This window comes from Zygosaccharomyces rouxii (genome assembly GCF_000026365.1).
Source record: "Zygosaccharomyces rouxii strain CBS732 chromosome D complete sequence".
In the NCBI taxonomy this organism is placed as follows: Eukaryota; Fungi; Ascomycota; class Saccharomycetes; order Saccharomycetales; family Saccharomycetaceae; genus Zygosaccharomyces; species Zygosaccharomyces rouxii.
In genome coordinates, this window is record NC_012993.1 from 1,457,153 (window position 1) to 1,479,772 (window position 22,620).

At 38.3% G+C, this 22,620-nt stretch overlaps 10 protein-coding genes and 1 non-coding gene across 11 annotated transcripts; 1 reads left to right on the forward strand and 10 right to left on the reverse strand.

Moving 5' to 3' along the window:
• Window positions 1-55: 55 nt before the first annotated feature.
• Window positions 56-1,126, reverse strand: OCA4 (Oca4p; the record flags this gene model as incomplete). Its single annotated transcript, XM_002497150.1, has 1 exon — window positions 56-1,126. The coding sequence occupies one exon, from the start codon at window positions 1,124-1,126 to the stop codon at window positions 56-58; it is 1,071 nt and encodes a 356-aa protein (XP_002497195.1).
• A 353-nt stretch (window positions 1,127-1,479) lies between these two features.
• Window positions 1,480-2,859, reverse strand: BRE5 (Bre5p; the record flags this gene model as incomplete). Its single annotated transcript, XM_002497151.1, has 1 exon — window positions 1,480-2,859. The coding sequence occupies one exon, from the start codon at window positions 2,857-2,859 to the stop codon at window positions 1,480-1,482; it is 1,380 nt and encodes a 459-aa protein (XP_002497196.1).
• Window positions 2,860-3,345: 486 nt separating this feature from the next.
• Window positions 3,346-4,647, reverse strand: POP2 (CCR4-NOT core DEDD family RNase subunit POP2; the record flags this gene model as incomplete). Its single annotated transcript, XM_002497152.1, has 1 exon — window positions 3,346-4,647. One exon carries the CDS (start codon window positions 4,645-4,647, stop codon window positions 3,346-3,348), a length of 1,302 nt encoding a protein of 433 aa, XP_002497197.1.
• A 428-nt stretch (window positions 4,648-5,075) lies between these two features.
• On the reverse strand, window positions 5,076-6,987 carry NOG2 (putative GTPase NOG2; the record flags this gene model as incomplete). The annotated part of the gene is made up of 2 exons (XM_002497153.1): window positions 5,076-5,684; window positions 6,178-6,987. The coding sequence occupies 2 exons, from the start codon at window positions 6,985-6,987 to the stop codon at window positions 5,076-5,078; spliced, it is 1,419 nt and encodes a 472-aa protein (XP_002497198.1).
• Window positions 6,988-7,304: 317 nt separating this feature from the next.
• On the reverse strand, window positions 7,305-8,258 carry ESF2 (RNA-binding ATPase activator ESF2; the record flags this gene model as incomplete). Its single annotated transcript, XM_002497154.1, has 1 exon — window positions 7,305-8,258. The coding sequence occupies one exon, from the start codon at window positions 8,256-8,258 to the stop codon at window positions 7,305-7,307; it is 954 nt and encodes a 317-aa protein (XP_002497199.1).
• Window positions 8,259-9,036: 778 nt separating this feature from the next.
• ZYRO0D17710g (pleiotropic drug resistance family ABC transporter) lies at window positions 9,037-13,497 on the reverse strand (the record flags this gene model as incomplete). The annotated part of the gene is made up of 1 exon (XM_002497155.1): window positions 9,037-13,497. The coding sequence occupies one exon, from the start codon at window positions 13,495-13,497 to the stop codon at window positions 9,037-9,039; it is 4,461 nt and encodes a 1,486-aa protein (XP_002497200.1).
• Window positions 13,498-14,071: 574 nt separating this feature from the next.
• Window positions 14,072-15,271, reverse strand: ZYRO0D17732g (uncharacterized protein; the record flags this gene model as incomplete). The annotated part of the gene is made up of 1 exon (XM_002497156.1): window positions 14,072-15,271. The coding sequence occupies one exon, from the start codon at window positions 15,269-15,271 to the stop codon at window positions 14,072-14,074; it is 1,200 nt and encodes a 399-aa protein (XP_002497201.1).
• Window positions 15,272-15,811: 540 nt separating this feature from the next.
• ZYRO0D17754r lies at window positions 15,812-15,885 on the reverse strand. The gene has a single exon. It is a non-coding gene; the product is annotated as a tRNA-Val (tRNA).
• Window positions 15,886-16,726: 841 nt separating this feature from the next.
• DUR3 (Dur3p) lies at window positions 16,727-18,889 on the forward strand (the record flags this gene model as incomplete). Its single annotated transcript, XM_002497157.1, has 1 exon — window positions 16,727-18,889. One exon carries the CDS (start codon window positions 16,727-16,729, stop codon window positions 18,887-18,889), a length of 2,163 nt encoding a protein of 720 aa, XP_002497202.1.
• A 133-nt stretch (window positions 18,890-19,022) lies between these two features.
• On the reverse strand, window positions 19,023-20,612 carry ZYRO0D17798g (uncharacterized protein; the record flags this gene model as incomplete). Its single annotated transcript, XM_002497158.1, has 1 exon — window positions 19,023-20,612. One exon carries the CDS (start codon window positions 20,610-20,612, stop codon window positions 19,023-19,025), a length of 1,590 nt encoding a protein of 529 aa, XP_002497203.1.
• A 208-nt stretch (window positions 20,613-20,820) lies between these two features.
• On the reverse strand, window positions 20,821-22,338 carry ZYRO0D17820g (uncharacterized protein; the record flags this gene model as incomplete). The annotated part of the gene is made up of 1 exon (XM_002497159.1): window positions 20,821-22,338. The coding sequence occupies one exon, from the start codon at window positions 22,336-22,338 to the stop codon at window positions 20,821-20,823; it is 1,518 nt and encodes a 505-aa protein (XP_002497204.1).
• Window positions 22,339-22,620: the final 282 nt, after the last annotated feature.

A 22,620-nucleotide genomic window follows, 5' to 3' on the forward strand; every position in this document is an offset into this window, starting at 1 on the left:
CAGAGTGAAAAGATTGTAATCCACGTTCTTTTCATTTTGAAGTCGTGCTACAGTGTCATATGAATATGCTTTCCTTGTAAAACGTATGCTCTTCGGACGAATTTTCTCTTTCCCATAGATCCCTTTGAAATTTTAGCCATTCTGGCAGTAATGATTCCCTTGGTATTTGTAAAGTTAGTGCATCTTCCATACCGTCTTGCTTAAAATTGTTATAGTACTTGTAGAAACCACGCTCTCTTCCGTTGAACGCTAATCGGTAGCGATTCCCAAATATACCCAGATCTGACGAGGTTCTCGTCATTGTGCTTGGGTTTGTATTAGGATCCTGTGCAGATGATGATAATTGGCTTCTCTTTTCAGCTTCATCAACGATACGAAGTAACCTTGGAGGTACTTCAATGGGCTTATCCAAATCTTCTTCATATACAACAATAGCATTGGAAAGCTTTCTGTGATCATGCAATCGTTTCAAAGAATCTTGATTTTCTCCTAATTCCAAACCTTGCATTTCTTCCATCATACTATCGTCTTCTTTCTCCTGTTCAATGATTACTTGCAAAATCTCCAAAAATGTCTCTGCAAAATAACTACGATTTTTCCCTGAGAATAATCTGTATTCGTTAATTATTGATGAAATGTTCCATCTCTGAATCTTTCTTAATACCCCAACAATAATAGATGTTCTATCAACTAATAAAATATTATGCCTCTCCTTATTCAATAAGAGCTGGAAAGCACTTTTAATGCAAGACCCTTTGATTAGCATTAAATCATCACTATCAGTCAAATGATAACTTTCATCACCCTTCGTGCTATCCACAGATGAAGTTTTGGAATGTGAAGCATGTTTCTTGTGGTCATCCTTTCGATTCTCAACACTGGGGCTTTTGTTACCACTACTAATGGGTTTACCGGCAGCAGAGAAATCTGACATTCTAATCAGATACCATTTAATAGATTGTTCGTTGAAGGATTCTTTGAAGAATTTTGATGGTTCTTGACCACCAATGAATATAACAGTCTTTAAATTTAAAGTTTCAATAAATGAAAGATTCAAAGTCTCTACTTTGGAACAACGATAGATACCTTCTTCAGCAATTCCAAAATTTGCCGGCGGCACAAGCATTGTGGATTGAAGGGATCTTACCTGCCTCTTCTTTTCTTGCTCAATTGGTTAAACTGGCTTTCAACGATGTCGCGAACCTTATCCATTATGATAATGGGCGGACTTGATGATAAAATGAACCTACGTAAAACAATATAAAATAAAATAAAATACAGACGTTAAAAGATGACTATGCTTATATATTTATTACACCGCTAGTGTACATGAAGTGAGGATACAAACGCCCCTAGACTCTAAATTCTCGAAAATTTCCACTTCTTTTTCATTTTTTGCATTTTTTTTATTTTTTTATATTCTTTTTTATTTTTTTTTTTTTTTTTTTTTATATTCTTTCCATTGCATAATCCTCAGATTCACTCTCTTTTTTTACCTGAATGCTTTTTATGAGGGCGTAATGGTGTCTGTGCATTTCCAACCGGTGGTGAAGGACTTTTCTTGACCGTTTTACGACCCATGACAACTTCTGTATCATCAACTGTTAATTGCCTTCTATCTAGCGCATCCACTTGACTCTTCTGGGTTTCGAAATCTACCACTGCAAAGCTGTCTGCGTTGGTAATCTTCATAACTGTACCAAATTCTGCTTCTAAGGTATCTTTCAGTCTATCTTCTTTGATTCCAGCCGTTCCCTTGATATAAATCGGATAGTATCCATCTTTGTTCACCGTACTGAAAACAGTCTTTTTCTTGTTAAGGGCTCTATCGCTTCTGTCGGTCCTGCTATTAATGTCCTTACGACTCGACAAATCTGATTTACCGTCTATTGGTTTTTTCACAGCGGTGCCATTGTATGGTGTTTCACTGGTATTAGTCTTTGAAGAATCTCCATGAGCTGCAATTTTTGATGCCCAACTTATTCTAACTGGTTGTTGGGGCAGCGTTGGCTGTGGCGATACAGGCTCTTGTGAATTTTCTTTCGAAGGCTCTTTACCTTGCGATTTCGAATCTTCTTGGGGCTCTTCTACCTTCTTCTCCTCTTCCTTTGCCTCTTTACTTTCCTTCTTAGATGCTTCCTTTTCTTCTTGTCTTTCTAATTTAGAATTAGACTCGTCTTGTCCTCGGTTAAGTTCTTGCTTCTTTTCGGGCTCTTTGGAAGATTCCTTTACCGGTTCCTTTACCGGTTCCTTTATTGATTCCTTTACCGGTTCCTTTACTGGTTCCTTCGTTGGTTCCTTTACTGGTTCCCTTGCTGTTTCCTTTACTGGTTCCCTTACTGGTTCCTTTACTGTTTCCTTTACTGGTTCTTTTATTGGTTCCTCTTCTTGCTCTTTAGTTTCTTCCTTTACATCAGTCTCCGGAAGCAGATTGTCGCCAATGAATCTAATTACATCGTTCGTCACATCAAATGTATCCCTGTAACCACTTGGCGCTAGTATAATAGTTTGGACAAACCTATAAGTCGGTGTTCCTGTCCAAAACATTTCCCCCGTAATTAAAATTAATATACCAGAGTGGGATGAACCCGTTGTTTGGAAATCACAAGATTCAACTTTCACCTTTAAATCACTGACTTTCTTGTTATTTCTAGTGAAGAATTTGCTTATGTTCTCTTTTCCTGTTAATTTAACCGTTGGTAGTGTGTCTGAACTAGGTGTAAAATCGACTTGATAATTCGTATGTGTTAATTCTGCTGTTTGCGAATATAAACATGAAACCTTAGATGGATCTTTATTCATCCTGTGGTAGTAAGTTTCTAGAAATGCATATCCGATCTCTTGAATTGTGGCGCCCATATTGAATTCGTTTTAGAAATAAATATAATTTTATGCGAATACTCTTTTAAAATACAATTGAAATGCAAATTTGGCCCAAAAATAATTGACAATGGGATAATGGTTCTTATCTTTTATTTTTTTATAATTTGGCAATTGGTATGAATGTAGTGAAAGTCTGTTCTATATCGCGCAAAAAAGTAGCCTGTAGTTCTTCAAAGCAGCACCGTCACTAGTTCTTGAAGGGGGGAGTTTAACCCACTGGAAAATATCTTTAAATTGACTTGGAAATCAATTCTTTTTGGAGCTTATTATGTTTAAACTCTGATTTAACCTTTAATCTGTATTCTTTTCACCGTGCTCAAAACGGCGGCCGCTCTAAGAAAAAAAAATTTTCTCGACCATGTGATATTCACGTGGTCGTTACGAAACATAATAGTAACAGTGATATAATTTATGTATACAAATATCATATTTAATTCCTTTCAAATATCGTTACGTTTCTCATTACTCACCATTTATGCCGTAGATTAGGTTTTTGTAATTGGAGAAGCTCAATCCATTTGGTAATTTATTCATCGATAGTTTACTCAATTGAAAAAATCCGAGTAAAGTTAGAAGAGCTTGACCACCAGTTGTAGTAAAAAGTGGGAACTTAGGAATTCCTAGCTCTTCTGCTAATGATGCTAAGGAAAATTGCTGTTGCTGCGATACTGCTGGTTGTTGTTGTTGCTTATAATCTTGGATAACCTTGCAAATTAAGTTAAGATCGTAGAAATTGGGTAAAAACTTGTGTACCCACCATTCAAATTCTTCCCTGTTATTAGGCATCGAATTATTCATCAGTATATGCACCAAAAATCCAAAATCATAGGCTGCGTGGTAAGTAATCCATGTTGTATTTGAATCCATTAATAAACCAGAATCTGTCAAGAGCTGTGCAAATTCAAATGAATCCACGCCGTGAAGAGCATGGCTCTCAAAGTTGATACCTGATCTTTGTAAAAGTTCAAAAGATTCTGCACTCATCATTTCCTTTGATTCATCGAAATTGAAATTGAATTGCCATGTGGAGGGTCCGTGATCTGGTTTGGCACCGTTGGCATCACAAAGCGATATACCAATTTGAATCGGATTTAGAAAATCTACGTTCGATCTCATAGTTTGGTAGTGGTAGTCAGTCTTCGATCTGAAATTTCCAATTGGTCTTGCTATGGTTCCAACAAATTCTGTACTCATAGAGATATAATTGTATTGAGATGCCAATTTTCTAATAGTGGCAAATTCTGAATGTAAATTGTTCTTCCAGACTTCTCGAATAAAGAAATGACCTGGAGGAGGCAGTAGTATTGGTGGTCCCGCTGCTGCTGCTGCCGCTGCCGCCATATGTTTGGGTAATTGGCCCTTGCCGGGACGATTCAGTGCAGGCATACCTTGACGGAAAACATTAAGTCCTGGAGGCCCGTTAGCAGCAGCGCCAGACACTCCCATCGAATTCCCCATATTGAATTGTTGTTGTTGTTGCTGCTGTTGTTGCTGCTGTTGCTGTTGTTGTTGCTGTTGCTGTTCGGCTTCAAGTTTTTGTTTTAGAAGGTACGAATTAGGGATCTCTTGAGTCTTGTTCAGACCTGGCATATTCTGAATTATACCAGGCTGTTGTTGCTGCAATAACCCTGCTTGCGTCACTTGTGGTGAATATATCTGATTTCCTGCCATGCCCATTGTGGGTTGCTGGTCAGCTTGTTGATGTTGGAAAAAAGAGTGCTCCCCCATGGGAAACACATGGGGTTGCATGTTCACAGACTGCATTGACAAACGAACTATAATCTATTGGATCTATGACACTTCTTAATAGTGGTCAAATTTATTATCGGTAGGGTTCCATTATTTGACAACTTCTTCGTCATTAGACATTCCCTCGTACGACATGATCAATACCGGCGTCACACTGTCGCCGTGAGAAAAATAAATGAAATAATTAATTAATATTTGAACCGCTAGAGTGCAGTATACAATGCTGAATATTTACAAAGATTTGTCGCTTTTTCCTCTTACAATGTTAGTATCATTTCTCTTTGCGAAATTAAACAATGTTCTTGTTTAGTCGGTATAGATATTTCAACACTCCCCATTTCAATTCCATTCACTGAATTTTGATCCAAGTTATACATCTATGTTACAATAATAATAAAAAATATATCTATATATAATGCTGTTGGTTATTCAAGAGACCGGCCCTAATTTGTTTTTGACTTTTTAGCGTTAACCACTTCTTCATCCTGTTGAGATCTTTTCTTGGAGTTCTTATCCTCCTCTTTGGCCTTCTCTTCTTCTTCCTTTTCTGGGGGTAGTACGAACCACGGTATTTTACCTCTGTTGAAATCACGGACAACGTGCTTAGCAACACTGGATTCGTCAGGTTCACCACCTTTGAGTAATCTACCCTGCTTTCTAGCAAGCATTTGTAAGAAATCAGTAGCATCCTTCCATCCCGATATTTCATAAGTTCTCTCCACATGTTTTACTTGACAACGTTCCAATACAGCTGGAATGTATTGTTCTGCGTTGGAAACGTTTTCTACTCTTACGACACCTCTTAGCAAAATATCTTGCTCATTATCTGTACTAGATGGTGGTACAATACCTGGACAATCTATCAAAAAGATTCTCTTCATTAAAGTAATATATTGCCAAACCTTGGTCTCACCTGGAATTGGGGCAACTTGACAAACTTTCTTTTTCCTCAATGTGTTGATAATAGAAGATTTACCGGTATTTGGATAACCAATAAATCCGACTGATATCTGCTTTCTATCCATGTGCAATTGAGAAAATTGACGTAAAAGCTGAATTAGCGAACCCTTACCAAAAGAATTTGTAATTGAAGCGTGGAACGCAAGTGTAGGACGATCTTTCGATAGATGTTTAACCCATGCTGCCTTTTAAATTGTGTTAGTAACAAAATACTTCATTAATAAAAATCGTTCAGAGTATGACAAAGTTGATATCTTTGATTGGATGTGAAGCCCTCTTAAGCGAGATAAATGCACAGAATATAAGATGGACTCTTATTAAGCAAATCTCAGAGCCGAGGGCGCCATTGCTTGCGAAGACTATACCTTCAAAACGAAGGTTGTGCCATGAAAAACTGCAATACCCTCAAAACGAGGATATAAACAGCCCGCAAGCAAAATTGATCTTCCAAAACCGTAACAGTCCCCGCTCACAAAAGCGTTCTATAAGGAACGAGAATGGGAACCTGACTAAGAATTTTGGTATAATCGATATCAACTGTCTTTTGACTCTTAGTAAAAATAAAAAAAAAAAATTCAAACATACTGCCACCCAAGTTGGTACTAAATCACATTTATTCAGCACGTACATTAAATGCTTATGTGGTGTTTCTTTTGACATGTAGTCTTCCACCGATTTACAACGAGTACCCAATGGGTCTCTTGCATCTAAAACGTGTATTACCACATCCGATGAATCAATAACCTTGTATAATTCGTTCCATATACGCTTAGACTGTCCCTTGGAGAAAACTGACTCTTTAGCAAGATTCGTCCATCCATTTTCTTCATCTTCTTGATTCCCCATCAATCCCAAAGTTGAATTCAATTCTTGCTTCTCCTCATATGCTTCATTGTCCTTCTGTGTCATTTGAGCGACTTCCTCTAAACTAGATGCTGCAATACGTGGTTTTTTCCTCTGGGCATTAGGTCCAAAAGCTTGGGAATAACTTTCAGTTTCCAAGATGTTTGCTGTTGGTGATTCAGTTCTATCTTTTTCTTCCAAGAGTGACATGGGCAATTTGTTTCTTTTCAGTAGGACCTGGTATGAATCCTTTTGAGTTTCACCCAATGCATCCCTAAAATGTTGTAATGCATCTTGCGAGATAACTCTTGTACTATTGAACCAACGACGATCAGGTTGCACACGAGCATCAGGAATAGTTTTATCTTGCAAATCAGCGCTCTTAACAATTTCACCCTTCTTGTTTCTCTGGGATTTGCTACCCTTGTACATGTTCAGGAACTGAACCTTTTTGGCATCTCTGTAAAAATTTTCACCTTTCACACGCAAATTCCCATCTCTGGTGTCATTCTGACGGACTCTTCTCTGTTTCTCCTTTTTACCAGTACCCATTGTTAAAATGATATGGACACTAGGCTTTTATATTCTTCGACTATCTTATCCTTTGTATGACAGTGAAGAGTTGGGATGAGATGCGATGAGATGAGATGAGATGCCCGAAAATTTTTCATTTATATATGCGCCATAGTAAAAAAAAAAATGCATATACAACAACAAAAAAAAAAAAAAAATAAAAAAAAAAAATATAAAAATAAATAGATAATAATATTAATGACAAGCATTTTCAAGATTGGAGCGCTTATCTATCGTCTTTATTCAATTTCAATGTTTTTATTCGATTTTACAAATTTAATTTTACTGCTACAGATCTATAACAAATTATTTAGAACCGTTCCCAAGTCCTTGGAATTATCATGTTTTTTAATATCTTCAGGAGCGTTAGCTCTTGAGCTGGCCACCTTATGCTGTTTAAAGTTTTTACGAGGCTCAACGACTTCTTTAGATTCGTCCTCGTCTTGTTCACCGTTTTTCCTTTTCTTACTATTCTTCATATTTTGTAACATCTTACTCTTCTCAACATTTTTAGTATATTCTGCATTTAATTTATTAGCTTGGGAAATTTCCATCTCGAGTTTAGATTGTCTGATATCATTTTCTCTTGCTATTTGGTCGGTTAGATCTGACCATTTAAACCCTGGTAAATATTTTAAATTCATTATATCGTCATGGTAAAATGATCCTTTTTTGCCTCCAATAATATTTCCATTAAGAGTTGCTGCGCATAATTTGGCATCTCTTTTTCTCACAAATTCTGCCCATCCTTCCACGTACATTACTTTCTTATTACCACCACTTCTAACTCTTTGCTTATGTGATTTTTCATCCTCTCTTCTTAGGAAAAGACGATCGACTTCTCCAAATCTTGTAAGAATTTGTCTCATTTTAGTGGGCTTCATATATGGTGGAATTGTGGATAAATAGACGACACCTGTCTTGTGCTTCGATTTTTTAGCAGACCTCAATTTTTGAATTCTTTCCAGTTTCTTAGCTTTCCTTTCAGCTTCTTCATCAGAGGCTGATTTTGATGCTTGAGCTGGTTGGCTCACGACACCTTCATTAGTCTCCTGCTTATCATCTTCATCTTGATCTTCCTCCTGCTCCTCTTCTTTTTCACTGTGTTCACTCTGTTCATCTTCTTCATCACTTTCCTTGTCGAAAACATCTCCATGAATTTGAGATTTCTTGTCAGATTTAATCAGTAGAGGATTAGACTCTTCTCCGTCACTGGAAAAATCATCCACATCGCTATGATCGCTTGCCATTTTTAATTGTTCTTGGTCGAATTAAGTTTGAGTAGTTAAGCTCATCGCTATAAGTTTAAAATTTTCGTTCAAATAATAACAACAATAGCTCAAAATACATATGATGGAAAAGATTGCAAGAAACCTGGATTTCAATAGCTGATTGCCTTCGTAGTAGGCAGCTGAATCATAAAGCTTAAGAATAAGAATAAAAGTATATAGGAATGTTCGATGTCTTCTCTTGAAGTTCTGTACATAGTTATCATTTGGAACTGGGAAGGAAGAACCAACCGAACATTATGTCCGTCGATATCAATGGTAAGGGCAGTTTCACTTGTCAAATAATTCATAGGGGAATTCTGATGTTCCTTTCTTCAATCACTCTTGCCTTATAAACCCCGAGTTCCGCGCTTATCTAAGCATAAATCACTATTTTCTCCTATATCTTCATAAAAAATTACTTTATAACAATTAATCTGCATATCTACGTAGCTATCGTAACCATCGTCTGACTTACAAGGAAAAATAAATGGATGGAGTACTCCAAAAACCAAGTATGACAAACTCGGCTACTGTGACTTCCGACTCGGTATCCATCGATGATTAAATTGTAATACATTGCCTTACCAGAGAGTAGGAAAGCACGCAGAAAAAGGGAATCGATCATCTTTTGGGAAGTACAATGAACGTTGTGATTCCCCATGTTCTGTCTCATGTTCGGTTGAGCTAAGGAACAGTTGAAATACAACGTTAAACCGGGTATAATTGTGAGTCGAAAACGTTCGAAAAGTTAAATTAGCTATTTCTTCTTTTTACCATATGTCTTAGGGACTCTTGACAACCAATATAAAAAGATGGCAGCGGCATAATTGAATGCAATGTAACAGATGAATATACCGTAGTTTCTCCATCTATCACTGTAGGAAGAACTAATGCCCTTCAAGAAATCGTTGGTACTAGAGTATTGACAGAATTCACACGTTTTTGTAGCAGACGGATCGGCCAAATAACCTGTTCCCGTTGCTTTGATATAGTCTGACATGTATTTCCCACAGGTTTGTCCACTTGGTGGAGAGAATTTGACGTATTCATAAGATGCACATTTCAAAGGGACATTTGCTATACCCGTAGAAAGAACACCACTGATAAAATATGTCAAGGGAGAAACTCTGTACATGAAGATCCAGAAACGTGGCATGGCTTTAGGAGTTGCCATGACACCACAGAATGATAGAGCCATGGTAAAGAGCAGAGATGCTAAATTAGCCCCATTAGCGCCAACTTCATTGAATGAAATTACAAAGAGACCCATAGAACCAATGTAAACGTAGAACGCAGTGCTGTACAGCCAGAAAAGAGCACCTCTTTCGTGCAATTGACCAGCTAGGGAGGCATTTGAGTAAAATCCAACTGGATAGTAATAGATGAAGAAGGCCAATGTACCTGCTATGAAATTCCAAGGAGCTTCCACGATGATTTGGGCCACAATAAATGATTTCCACGAATAAGTCCTTGAAGGACGTTCCCTTGCTTCGTATAAATCTCTTTGTCTCACAAAGGAGGGCAAGTACTGCTGAAGAATAGGATTGAAGATAACGCAAAACATGAAGACTGACAGCATTTGATTCTGAAGACCTTGCATACTTCTATCAGCCTTGAAGAAAGTAAATCCAATGAACAATTGGTTAACAACCGTTAAGAACATTTTAGCCCATAAGTATTCTGGAGTTCTCCAGTATTGTTGAAAAAGACGTTGCGAAACCAAGAAACATTGGTAAGATAAACTAGTAGCGAATGCCTTTTGATGTTCATCATCGGATTCGCCATCACTTACTCCTGGAAGTTCCTTCTCCATACGATCCAATTCCTCTTGAACTGCAATATACTCAGTAGAATTCTTCCACACTTCATGGTAATCTTGATTGGCATGTGATCCTGGTGCAGCACCCACGACTTCTAACATCCATTCAGCGGGGTTCGCATCGCTAGGACATTTGTGAGCTCCGTACTTTTCGAAATAATCAATCATGGTTCGACAACCATCACCAAGGTCACCAAAATAAACAGTTTTACCACCACGTTGCATAAATAACAAACGATCGAACTCTTGCATTAAGATAGCGGATGGTTGGTGGATTGTACAAAGAATGGCTTGTCCGTGTTTAGCTAATTTTTTCATTAATTGGCATACAGACCATGCAGTTTGAGAGTCTAAACCAGATGTAGGTTCATCAAGAAATAGTAACAATTTTGGTTTAGCCACTAATTCAACTCCAATTGTCAATCTTTTCCTTTGTTCGACATTCAAACCCTCTCCTGCAACACCGACAACGGCATCCGCATAGGCTTCCATTTCTAAGATTTTGATAACTTGTTCAACATAGTCGTCTTTTTCTTGTTCAGAAACAGTAGATGGCTGACGCAAATACGCAGAAAATCTAAGTGATTCTCTTACGGTGGAAGTAGTCAAATGTAAATCTTGTTGTTGGCAGTATCCAATAGACCTGGGGAAAGAGGTATCACGGGGCTTACCATTGACAAATACGTCACCTGTAATCACACCCATTGTGACTCTTTCAGCTAAACAATCCAAAAGAGTGGTCTTACCGGCACCAGATGCCCCCATGAGCGCAGTTAGAGTTCCAGGTTTAACCCAACCATCCACATTATCCAAAATACGCCTAGTGTCCTTCTTGATTTGAACGTCGTAAGATAGATTTCTCCAGTGAAAGATAGCTTCTGATTTGGATAACCCAGCTTCATTTAATCCATCGGAAGTTGTTTCCTCCGAGTCTGCCAGTAATTGTTTATCAGTAATTAACTCAGACGCTGTCGAACTTTCCTCATCATCATTACGACGATCCTTTAATTTGCTTTGTTTCTTCATCTTACGGACAGCAGAGTGTGGGAAAATTAAGATTTCACCCTTTTGTTTAGCGCCCTCATTAAATTCCACCAGAAATAAGTAGACAAAGAAGAAAAAGATCGCGAAAGCCAAACCAATTCCAAATCCACGCCATTTGTGCTTATTTTGATAGTTGTAACTTAGTTTCAGAAAATCGTCCCCTAAGACATAGTCTCGACCAGCGATAGCACCATTAGCTGAACAAACTCTTTGATTCCCTCCAATATTTCCGTATGAGGGACCATGTGGAATGTATTCAGCGCATGGAAATTTACGGTCGTGGAACTCATTGACCATCAAAGATTCAAAGATATAAGACAGCGGATTGATGTACCAAATCCATTTAGACCATCCATGCATTTTCGTTGCTGGAATAGCAAACCCTGTATACATTGATAGGGCCAATAGAATGATAGCTGCTGGAATCATGGCCTCGGATAAAGTGTTAACCAACGAACCCACAGTTCTAAACAAGTGCGACATGGTAAATGAAGAGACCAAACTCATCATATAGTAGAAAAAGAATCTACCACCATCTCTGCGGAAGTGTACCAAAAAGTAGAAGACAATATTGAAGACTACTGAAATCAAAATTCTTGGCGGCACTTCTGATAATGCAGATGCAAATGCATCTGCACTTGGATGGTATAAAGAGTATGTCCTATGCTTCTCAGTGATTGGTCTTGCCTCGAAAAGTGAAAAGATTTCCAACATGGAGGTGAAGGAATTGAAAAGAACTGCGAAAAACATGGAAGCACCACGAGAATAGAAAGTTGCTGTAGAATCTTTTTTCATGATCTTGTAAAACATGGAACCTAAGATGAACGCCATAGTAGCGTTACCAAATATCTGGAAAAACGTGATATCAAAACTGTTAATTAATCTCCACCAGTCTCTTATTAGCAAATATCTCACTTGTTGGAAATAACTTACTGTATAAGGTGAAGAAGGTCTTGCCCTTCTAGCCTGCTTGGCTACATGTGCTTCTTTAAGGCTTCCAAGATTTGAATCTTTGTTTTTCTCCTCCTCAATTTGTTGCATAAGAGTTCTATAATTGGGTGAATTGACCCAATGTTCCCTCATTTCATGAGCAGTCTGAGGTACAGCTATGCCCTTCTCCTTATAGTCTTCTCTAACAGTTCTTTCTGCAGGACTTGTAACAGCTGTTAAAAAATCTGCAGTAGTCTGCCTCGAGGGACAATGATATCCCATATCTTCGAAATATTGTTTAGCTTCTCCTGAAGGTCCGAAAAATATCTGATATCCATCGTAAAGCACACTCACTTTATTGAAAAGCTCGAATGCTTCCTGAGAACATTGGTAAATGGCGACCGCCGATGCAGAATCCATTAGAGAAGCTTGGGTCTTTAAAGCCCTAACGAATTCCAATGCAGTAGCGGAATCTAAACCTCTAGTGGCATTATCCCAACATTGAAATTTCGATCCACAAATGGAAACTTCCGCAATGGAAACACGCTTTCTTTCACCACCAGAAACACCTCTAACCAGTTCACTACCAACTCTGGTGTTTCTAGTATGCGAAAGACCATATGTTGCCATGGCAACATCAGCAACATGGTTTGCCCAAACTTCTCTATCTATACCTCTGATACGATTGTTTGGAGTCTTTAGACGTGCCACCGTAATTAGTGTTTGCCAAACCGTTAAATGTGGCAAGTGAATATCAGCTTCTGCATTATAGACCACTTCACCACGAAAATGCTTCTTTATATCCTTGGGACTTACTCCACTGTAAGATACATTGGATTCCTTAGAAAGATGAAACCCGTGCGTATTGGAACTTATGGTCTTTAATAACGTCGTACAACCTGAACCCGGTCTACCCAGCACCACTAACAATTCACCTGGGTTGATTAGACCTTCCATTTGCTTTAAAATTTGGAAAGTATCTTCATCTCTTGATGGTCTCACATACCGATAAATCGTTTGTAAAATCTGTAGCGGTAAGTTGGCAACATTTTTCTGATATGCAACGTCTGAGGAGGCACCGCACGCAGATAATTGATCCCAGCAACATCCGATTGAATACGGTTTATAATAATCCGGATCAGAATTCATCAACCTCGACATGTTTTTAACCCAGTACTTCGATTCAAAACGATCAGAATTTGGGTCTAACCTTTCGTCATATTCAGATTCATCCATTGGATTAACACCACCATCTTTACCTTGCGAACTTGCAACGCCGAAGACACTTTCGCCATTACTAGCCTCATTAACATCCTTTACACTTTGTTTCTCGAGATCTTTAGCTAATTCTCTAACACGATCCTTTGAAGCTTGGTCAAAACCTTCATAGACCGAAGGACTCCCAGAGTCTACCTTTACTTCCATCGGAGAATAGTGCTTGGTGGATCTTTCTTAATCATTAGAAAACAGAGTCATCAAAAAGAGTTTCATGAAAACTGCTAGGCTGTTTTTATATCTCGTCTATTCTTTCTATTCTTATCATCTATTTACCAGTTTTGTTGTTTATATCCATTGATCTCCTAGGAGTGTATCTGTCTGTTGCTAAGCCATAGGCGCGTTTCTAGTTTTTTTCCTATTACATTGCTTTACACACATCCATAGGCCTCTATCCATTCCACGGAACTATAGAAAAGACAACCAAGTTCCGTGGAGCAAAATTATATGCGCGGAACAGCAGTTTTTCCGCGGAATGGCAAATTCTTCCGCGGAATAGCGGAGAAATAGTCCGGAGCATTGTTTCGGAAAACTTCGAATTCCGCATCGAGTTATATGACAAAGTACAATAAGCTCGTATGGAATGTCGTATGGAATGTCCAATTGTTCCTAGTTTGACGTTCATTAAAGTATCGTTAGACAGTATTTACAACTATAAAATACATGCATGCAAATAATATGACATAAAATAAAATAAAATAAAATAAAATATTCAGTGTTCTTGTTATGCCCATTTACCCAATAATGCCATTAGACCTGCACCTGTCAAAATAGATGCCACGTTAAAGAATAGTTCTCTTAAATCTTTTGTTCGGTGTGCATTAAACATGTAGTCTCTTGCTAATAGCTCCACTAAACCGGTGTACATTAAAATACCGGCGGAAATGGAATCCAATATACCGGAAACAACATTGACGGAGTATGAATTACTAGAATAACTCTTTCTTACACCAAGACCGATGGCAACGCAAATTGGTGTCGTTAAACCATACGCTAAGCATAGTGCATACGGCCACCACCACTTGTCGCGTGGGAAAGTGATAGCACATAAACGAGCACCGATACCAAGACCTTCAAAAGATTGATGGAATACGAGTACTGCGTAAAGAGTAGAAAACTCGTCACCAATGGTTCCCAGATTTAAACCGATCATTACTGAATGAAACAGAAGACCCGCCTCTAGAACCATGAAAGCACCTAGATCAGCTCTGAATCTTCTTTCCACATCTTGCTCATTTTCAGATCTGGAAGATTCTGATAACGCATAGGATTGAGTATCGGTTGAAATTTTTTCATCGTTGTTATCCATTGTTTGTACTCCAGAATAGGGATTTCCACTATTTGGCAATGATTCTAACTCCATTTGATTATTATCTACAGGCGATTGATTTGATTTTTTGGCAGCATGTGTAATAGCATTTGCCACTTCATCGCCGTTTTCCTCATGAACAACACCATACTTTCTCTCCACATAAACTGCGCTGAAAAGGTCAACTAAAAATGTAGCAAAGACTGTCGTTAACATAATGGCTGGACACCATGAATAAATAGACCAGTTACCTGTTTGTGCAATGCATGAATAACCACCGATTTCTTGATATGCAGGATCCATTAAATGGATATATGAAGTACTAACAATGACACCAGTACCAAAACTACGGGCAAATTGATAAACGTACCTGTGAATTCTTAACCATGGCACTTTTTGAGCGACCACCGGGAAGAGCGATAATGCAGTACTAGTAATGAAAATGACAAAGATTGATGATATTCTTGCACCTGTAACACCGTTGTCTTCAGGAGACCCCCAGTAGACACCTTGTAAAACGCAATACTTCCAACTATCATCGACATTTGGATCTGCAAGAGTCACATTATTAGGATCCCATTTTTCCCACCATGGTCTAGTTGTAGAATCGACCATAACCGTTGATATATATCGTTATCACTCTTTAATCATGTACTGTAGTGGTTGTAATAGAACAAGAACTGTCTGTCTACGCATTATTTTAAAAGTATCCAAGAGTCAGTGATAGCATGGGCGTCAAATGCGGAACCCTCAAGGTTATTGAAACAACTCACGTCGCAGTACCTTGAAGGTACTGACGAAAAAAGGAGCGGCGATTTTTCGGCGAATGTGAAAAAATTTGAATGAAAAAAAAAAAATTGAATTGAAAAATAAGATGCAATATACATCAAGAGTTAAGATGTAAGGAAGAATTGCCGCCGAAAATACCTAGCTGTACCTGTGTTCGTATTAATCTCTAGTCATTAGGATGCCGCCACAGGACGTGCTTTAGCGCAACTCTTCCACTTTTACCCTTGAGCGAAGTTTCTTGCAAAGTCCGAACATCACGTAACCTCACTTTTTCACCGTAATACGCCCTCGTAGTACTGCTGTGGAAATCACTTCCGTAAATCATTTGACCGGTGGTAGAAGTAAAAAAAGAAAAATAACGAATTTTGATTTTGCCCAGGATCGAACTGGGGACGTTCTGCGTGTTAAGCAGATGCCATAACCTACTAGACCACAAAACCACTTTAATTCGTTGAAAAACTTTCTTTCAGTTTCGATCCGGTTGAAAATGTGTGATCACGTGTAAAAGGTATAAGTAAGTAAAAGATACAGTTAAGTTTTAAATCAAACGTACATGTATATGTCGGTCGTCTGCTCGAGTGGAATTTAATTACAAATTATTGAAAATTATAAATTTGTCAATGTATCTTCTCATCTACAAAACATGAAATTCTATAAGATCACTTATTTTCAAGGGCTCACAAATGGATGCGCGCGCCGCACGATAGCGCCACATCTTGAGGCTCACTCTTATCGAGCATCAAAGTACATACACAGTGCCCATTCACACACCTCAGTATTTGGATGGCTACAAACGTCCCATCTAAAATCAATCTAGCATATCCAATAACTGAAAATGCACTGGATCTTTTATCTATCGCTCTTTCCGAAAATCATTCCTATTACGCCCAGCTTCTCAAGTCATCGCTAACCGTAAATCATTCAAGTCTCTCGGAGACATCGCTAAGTGTGGTTTTGGCACAATAGTAATGACAATGGTACAGAGTTGGTTAGACTTAATGATAAATGACCGATTATCAGTTCAAGTCAAAGGGGGTGTTGACCAGCAGTGGATGGAGAAATGGAACAATACCATTGGTTGTAATCTTTATCATTTCAAAGACAAAGAACGTCACAATTCCCAGTAGTTTAGTCAATTGCTTTTAACTACTGACTACAGATAGAAATACACATATAAAGATGGGATCAGGTATTGTAACCTAAAGACAATGATTCATATCTCCTTTTTGAGGTTTCTGTTCCCTCTCTCAATTAGCCAAGAAAGTTAACTGTCGACTAATCATGCATCCCTCTCTTTCGCAAGGTGTTGGTTATGGTGTAATAGTTGGTCTAGGGGCATTTTTCGCCGTTGTTATGAACATTGTTACTTTAATACAGAATAAGTTCTCCAGAAACAAGGTGGGCGGTGCAGATGAGTTTACGGCTGCATCTAGAAATGTTCCGTTACCGCTGATGATCGTTTCCATTGTAAGTACTTGGTGCTGGTCACTAACTCTTTTACAATCTGCAACGGAATCCTATAGTTATGGTGTTTCTGGCGGATACTTGTATGCTGTTGGTGGTGCTATTCAAGTTTCTGTATTTAGTATAGTAGCCTCCAAGGTTAAAGCGAATGCTAATTTAGTGACCACTTTTCCAGAGGCTGGTCACTTAAGATTTGGAACCGCGGGTCATTTGACATACTTGTGGTGTGGTTTAAGTTGTAATACCATCGTCAGTTCTGTTATTCTTTTAGGCGGATCTGCTGTCTTTAACGCTGTTACCGGTATGAACAGCTATGCCGCTCTTTATTTATTACCGATGGTTTGTGCCGTTTACGTCTATTTTGGTGGGTTGAGGGCAACTTTTATTTCAGATGCTTGCCATACTTTTCCACTATTAGTATTTCTCATCATCTTTACATTTGTTATCTACTGCGGTGGTTCAAGTAAAATTGGATCACCAGGTAAAATGTGGGAATTGCTATCTGAGGTGGCCCATCACGATCCTGTAGATAGTAATTACCATGGATCATTTTTAACCTTTAGATCCAAGGATGGTGGTATCTTTCTTTTCATTACAATTATTACGGGGTTTGGTATTGTTGTTCTTGATCAAGCATATTGGTCAAGAGCCATTGCCTCTCAATCGTTAAAGACTTCAAAGGCATACTTCATTGGTGCATGCTGTTGGTTCGTCATCCCATGGTCAATGGGGCTTGTTCTTGGTTTGGGCGCTAGAGCTACCTCTTTAATGCCTGGTTTCCCTTCCCTTAATTCAGACGAAGTTACCGCTGGTCTTTCAGCCGTTGCTGGTGCAAGTTTCTTATTGGGCAAAGCCGGCTCCACAATGATTCTGCTAATGATCTTTTTATCGGTTACTTCCGCATTCTCTGGTGAATTGATTGCAACTTCTACACTTTTATCATATGACGTTTACAAGAAATATTTGAAAAAAGATGCGACTCCACAACAAGTCTTATTTGCATCTAAAGTATCAGTCTTCCTATGGGCAGCTTTTGCAGGTGGCATTGCTTGCGTTTTCCAAAAGATTGGTATATCAATGGGATGGTTATTCAACTTTTATGGTTGTGCTACTTCTAGTGGTGTTTTCCCCGTTGCATTAACTTTTACTTGGAGTAAATTGAACAAATGGGGAGCCGTTTCTGGTTGTCTAGCGGGAACAGCCATCGCCTTGGCCGTTTGGCTTGGTACTTGTAAGGCCATTATGGGTGAAATTAATGTTGACAATTTATCCGATAGGTGGGTTTCATTTGCAGGTAATGCAACTGCTCTATTCTCTGGTGGTATAATTTCTATTGTAGTGTCATTAATTTGGCCACAAGAGTTTGACTGGAATGATATTAGAAACAAAAGTATTTTAACCGCCAACGAGGAGAAATTGATATATGAGCAAGGATCTGGTGAAGTCACTGAACTAGAAGAACACCATATAACTAATCCTAAAGATCAGAAGGCAGTTGAAGAAACCGGTCAACATGGACAATCGTTTACTTCAGATTCGTCTAAAGATGATGAAGGTAATGGAGATGATATTTTAAAAGAAGAAGAACGTGAAGAATACTGCGATCTGGAAGGAAGTGAATCACTTGAAGAAGTAGAGATTATCGACGTTCCTCAAGAAGAAAATATACCTTTAACAAAGTTGAACAAACAATTCAAAGTATTTTCTGGGCTAGCCTTAGCTTTTGCCTTTGCAGTTTCTGTCTGCATACCTGTACCACAAATTGCAGCACCTTATGTCTATTCGAAGGGATTTTTCACATTTGTAGTGATTGCCAACATTATTTGGCTGTTCATCACTTTCAGCGTGTGTGTGATTTGGCCACTATTTGAAACTAGAAAGTTCATTTATGGCTTGTTCAATAGAAAAAAAAAAATAAGGAATAAACTGAATTTGCTTCTAGCGGAAATCGTAATGGTTTTGAGGTTAGAATCAGAATAGGTTAATTAAATAGTCCAATAAATCTACATTCTTATCTTATTTTATGTTCGTGTTCTGTATAGATAAATCAGTTGCGAAGTAGAATATTAAGTTGAAAGTTAGTCTTTATACAATAATATCATAGTTAATTTGTTTATAGAGCTTCCACAGTTTCAGTAATTGGAATTTTGCCTCCCTTGTACTGATAGAACAATTTCTCTGCAACGGTAAATGAAGCTTTCAAATCATCCAAGTGATTAGTATCGTAGATGTCAGATGGATCTCTGCCATTTGGCAAATACCCACGTAATTGTTCCACATAATCTTTGAAAAAACCTGGTGGATAATAATGGTAAACCAAATTCTGCCCTACGTCTTTTTTCTTCCTATTACTGTAAACAATCTGTTCCTGTGGCGAAGGTAGCTGTGCCCTATTAGTCCAAACTCCAGCGATTGCAGATGCAGTAATTTCGAATGATGGCCATTTCAATGGCGTCAAAGTAACGCCGTTAAATGTTAGTGTTGGATCCCTAATAGCGAAAATGTTTAAAAACAATCCATCAACCATCGAGGAACCATCAGGGACTTTCTTGTGACCAGCGGTCAAAACAGATATACCAGTATCCTTTTCATTTAAAAACGGATAGTGCCAGTGGTAACCTGTTGAGAAAATGACATAATCCACATTTTCAATCGAGGTTCCATCTTCAAAGATAATTTTCTTATTATCATCTGGCTTGAATTCTGTGACATGCGGTTTTACGTTTATTCCATCAGAGACGGCTGCTTTTGACAACCAAGGGTATATTTCTTCTTTGTTAACGGATCTAGAAACAGTCACACTCTTTGCAATTGGAAATGCGTATTGTAAAATATCCAGACCACTTAAACCTGTACCCACGAACAAAACGTTTTTGTCTTTAAAGATGGATGGCTCTCTGAAAGATTTAGAATGAAAAACGCTTGATTTAAATTTAGCATTCCATTGGGAAAGCCCTGGTAATCTAGGTAGATAAGGAATCGAATAATGTCCTGTACTAACGATTACACCATCAAAATATTCAGTATACCATCTAATTTTATCACCCACAGTCTCCTTAACGGTTAATTTCCACTTGTTATTCACTTTACTGATTTCAACGATCTCGGAGTTCAATCTAATGTATCTTTGTAGATCAAACCTTTCGGTAAAGGACAATAACTCATCGGTGATTTCGTAATTGGTCACCAATGGATGCAAACGACTATCAGAAGGACGGCGTTGTCTATAGGGAATGAATGAAGTTCTCAAATATCTACCAGGAACATTGGAAAAAAGATGACGATAAATGCCACTTTTGGCCCAATTGGTACCATGAGAACCGGTATCACCAGTAACCAAGGGTTTCGAATATGTATAATCTTGACCCGCTTCGGAAAATTCTCTGGGTACACTTGTTCTAGGTTTTAATACCCATGGATCATCATATTTTTCAGTATCAAACAAATCTTGTGGAACTACTTCGGGGTCGTCGAAACTAGGACTCCAAATACCACCGACCTGAGAATTTTGTTCGAAGGAAACAATTTTGGTGAACGCAGGATCAGCATTGTTGATCTTTGACTGATCAATTTCACCATTGGAATCGTAAGTAATTGTGGTAGAACCATCTTTCTTGGTATGAAGTAATTCAAATAGTGTGGTAAGGCCAGCCGCACCAGCACCTACAATGGCCACCGATTGAATGTCAAAATCCTGAGTCATGAGAATCTAGAGCCTTGGATATCTTCATGTTTTTTTTCTTGTTAACGTTGACATATCTTATCTCTTCTTAAGTATCCACTAGATGAATCTATATGCACGCCCCACTTTTTCTTGGACGCTCGGTCTCTGTCTTTATGAGGAGTCATCTAGAGTCATCTAAAGTCATCGGAAGTCATTGTCTGTCTTTTAAAGTCTATTTACTTAACGTTTACAGATCGCCTCTCAAACGCTTCAAAGCATCAGGATAACGTTTTTCATGTTGTTCTCGAGACTCACCAGAACGCCAGGTAAGTGGTTCAGCCGGATGGGTCTTGTCTAGTGTGCTTTTTCCAAACAGTTGTTCTCTAAATGTCAAATAACCACTTTCTTGAGAGCCCTGTTGGTAATCTTCTGCTGCTAGACCACGTCTACGTAGTTCTGGTAACAAGTACTCAACGATATCTTCGTAAGTTTCTGGTAGAACTGCATATGCAAAATTGAAACCATCGATATCGGAGATATCAATCCATTCCTGTATATTGTCTGCTACCTCTTCTGGTGTACCAATGATCAGTGCGCCACTACCACCGACTTTAATTTCATCCGCGATGGTTTTTTTGGTCCAACGATCGACTCTTGGGTAGGCACTTTGCCATTTCTTTACAGCTGATGCGGTTGCAATTTGATCCACATTGGTCAAAGTTTCATCGTCTTCAAATTTATTCAAGTCAACACCGGTCCAACCTGAAAACATGGCACGAGCACCTTCCTCATCGGCATAGGATTTGTAGTACCGATACTTCTCTTCTGCCAATTCATGGGTATCACCGAGGATAACTGTGATTAAACTGATAAATTTAATCTTTGTCACATCTCTGTGGTACTTTTCACTTGCAATCTTTTTAACCGCTTTAACCTGTTTATCTAGATCTTGTGGTGTCAATGCAGAAAGAAACACAATTTCCGCATTTCTAGCAGCTAATTCCTTACCCTTTGCAGAAACACCTGCTTGAATTATCACAGGTAATTTTTGGGCACTCTGTTGAGTAAACGCAGGTCCAGGCACTTTGAAATGATCACCTTCGTGGTTTATATGTCTTAAACCATTGGGATCGGTAAAGACAACCTTTTCTGAATCTAATTTGACGGCACCTTCCTGCCATGACGACAGAAATAATTTGTAAACCACATCGACATACTCTTCAGCACGCGCATATCTAACATCATTAGGAGGTAAATTTTCACCATTTAAAAGATTTCTTGCTGCACTATTCAAATAAGAAGTCACAATATTCCAACCGACTCTACCATTACTAATTAGATCAAGTGTACCTAGTCTTCTTGCCAAATGGTATGGCTGTTCACTAATGGTAGAAATTGTAATACCAAAGGCAAGCTTCTTAGTGACAGCGGCCATCAACGGAATGAAATAACTTGGATCCAACGTGGGAAATTGTGAACCAACACGGGCAACCGGTTCCAAATTAGATGGTCCCTTGTAAACGTCATAGGGTCCTAGAACATCTGCCAAAAACACTGTATTAAATTTACCCTTTTCTAACAATTTGGCTAAATCTGTCCAATAATTAGGATTGGAAAATAATTCAGTAGTTCTATCATTGGGATTCCTCCAATTGTTAATGGTCTGGTTACCAGCAGACCCCATAAGAAATGCATTTATGATTAAATTCTTCTTCTTATGTTCAGTCTTGACTTTCTTTGGAGGTGGTGATGAACTGCGAGTCATTTCAAATTATCCTTGTTTCTTATAACAAACAATATCTAACCAATCATACTGAAACTACCAATGCTACCAATACTATTTTAACTATCAAATTCAGGCCTTATATACCTTTTTTAAACTTTCGGATTCCCCATGATCATTTGGTTCTTTGACTTGAAGTCTTTTGTCTCAATGCCACAGCGACCATTTAAGATAAGAATGACTAGCTTTGCCATAGAAACAATTTCAGCCAGAAGAAATCAGATATTATATATACGATAGGAATGGCATGATCTTGAATGGGTG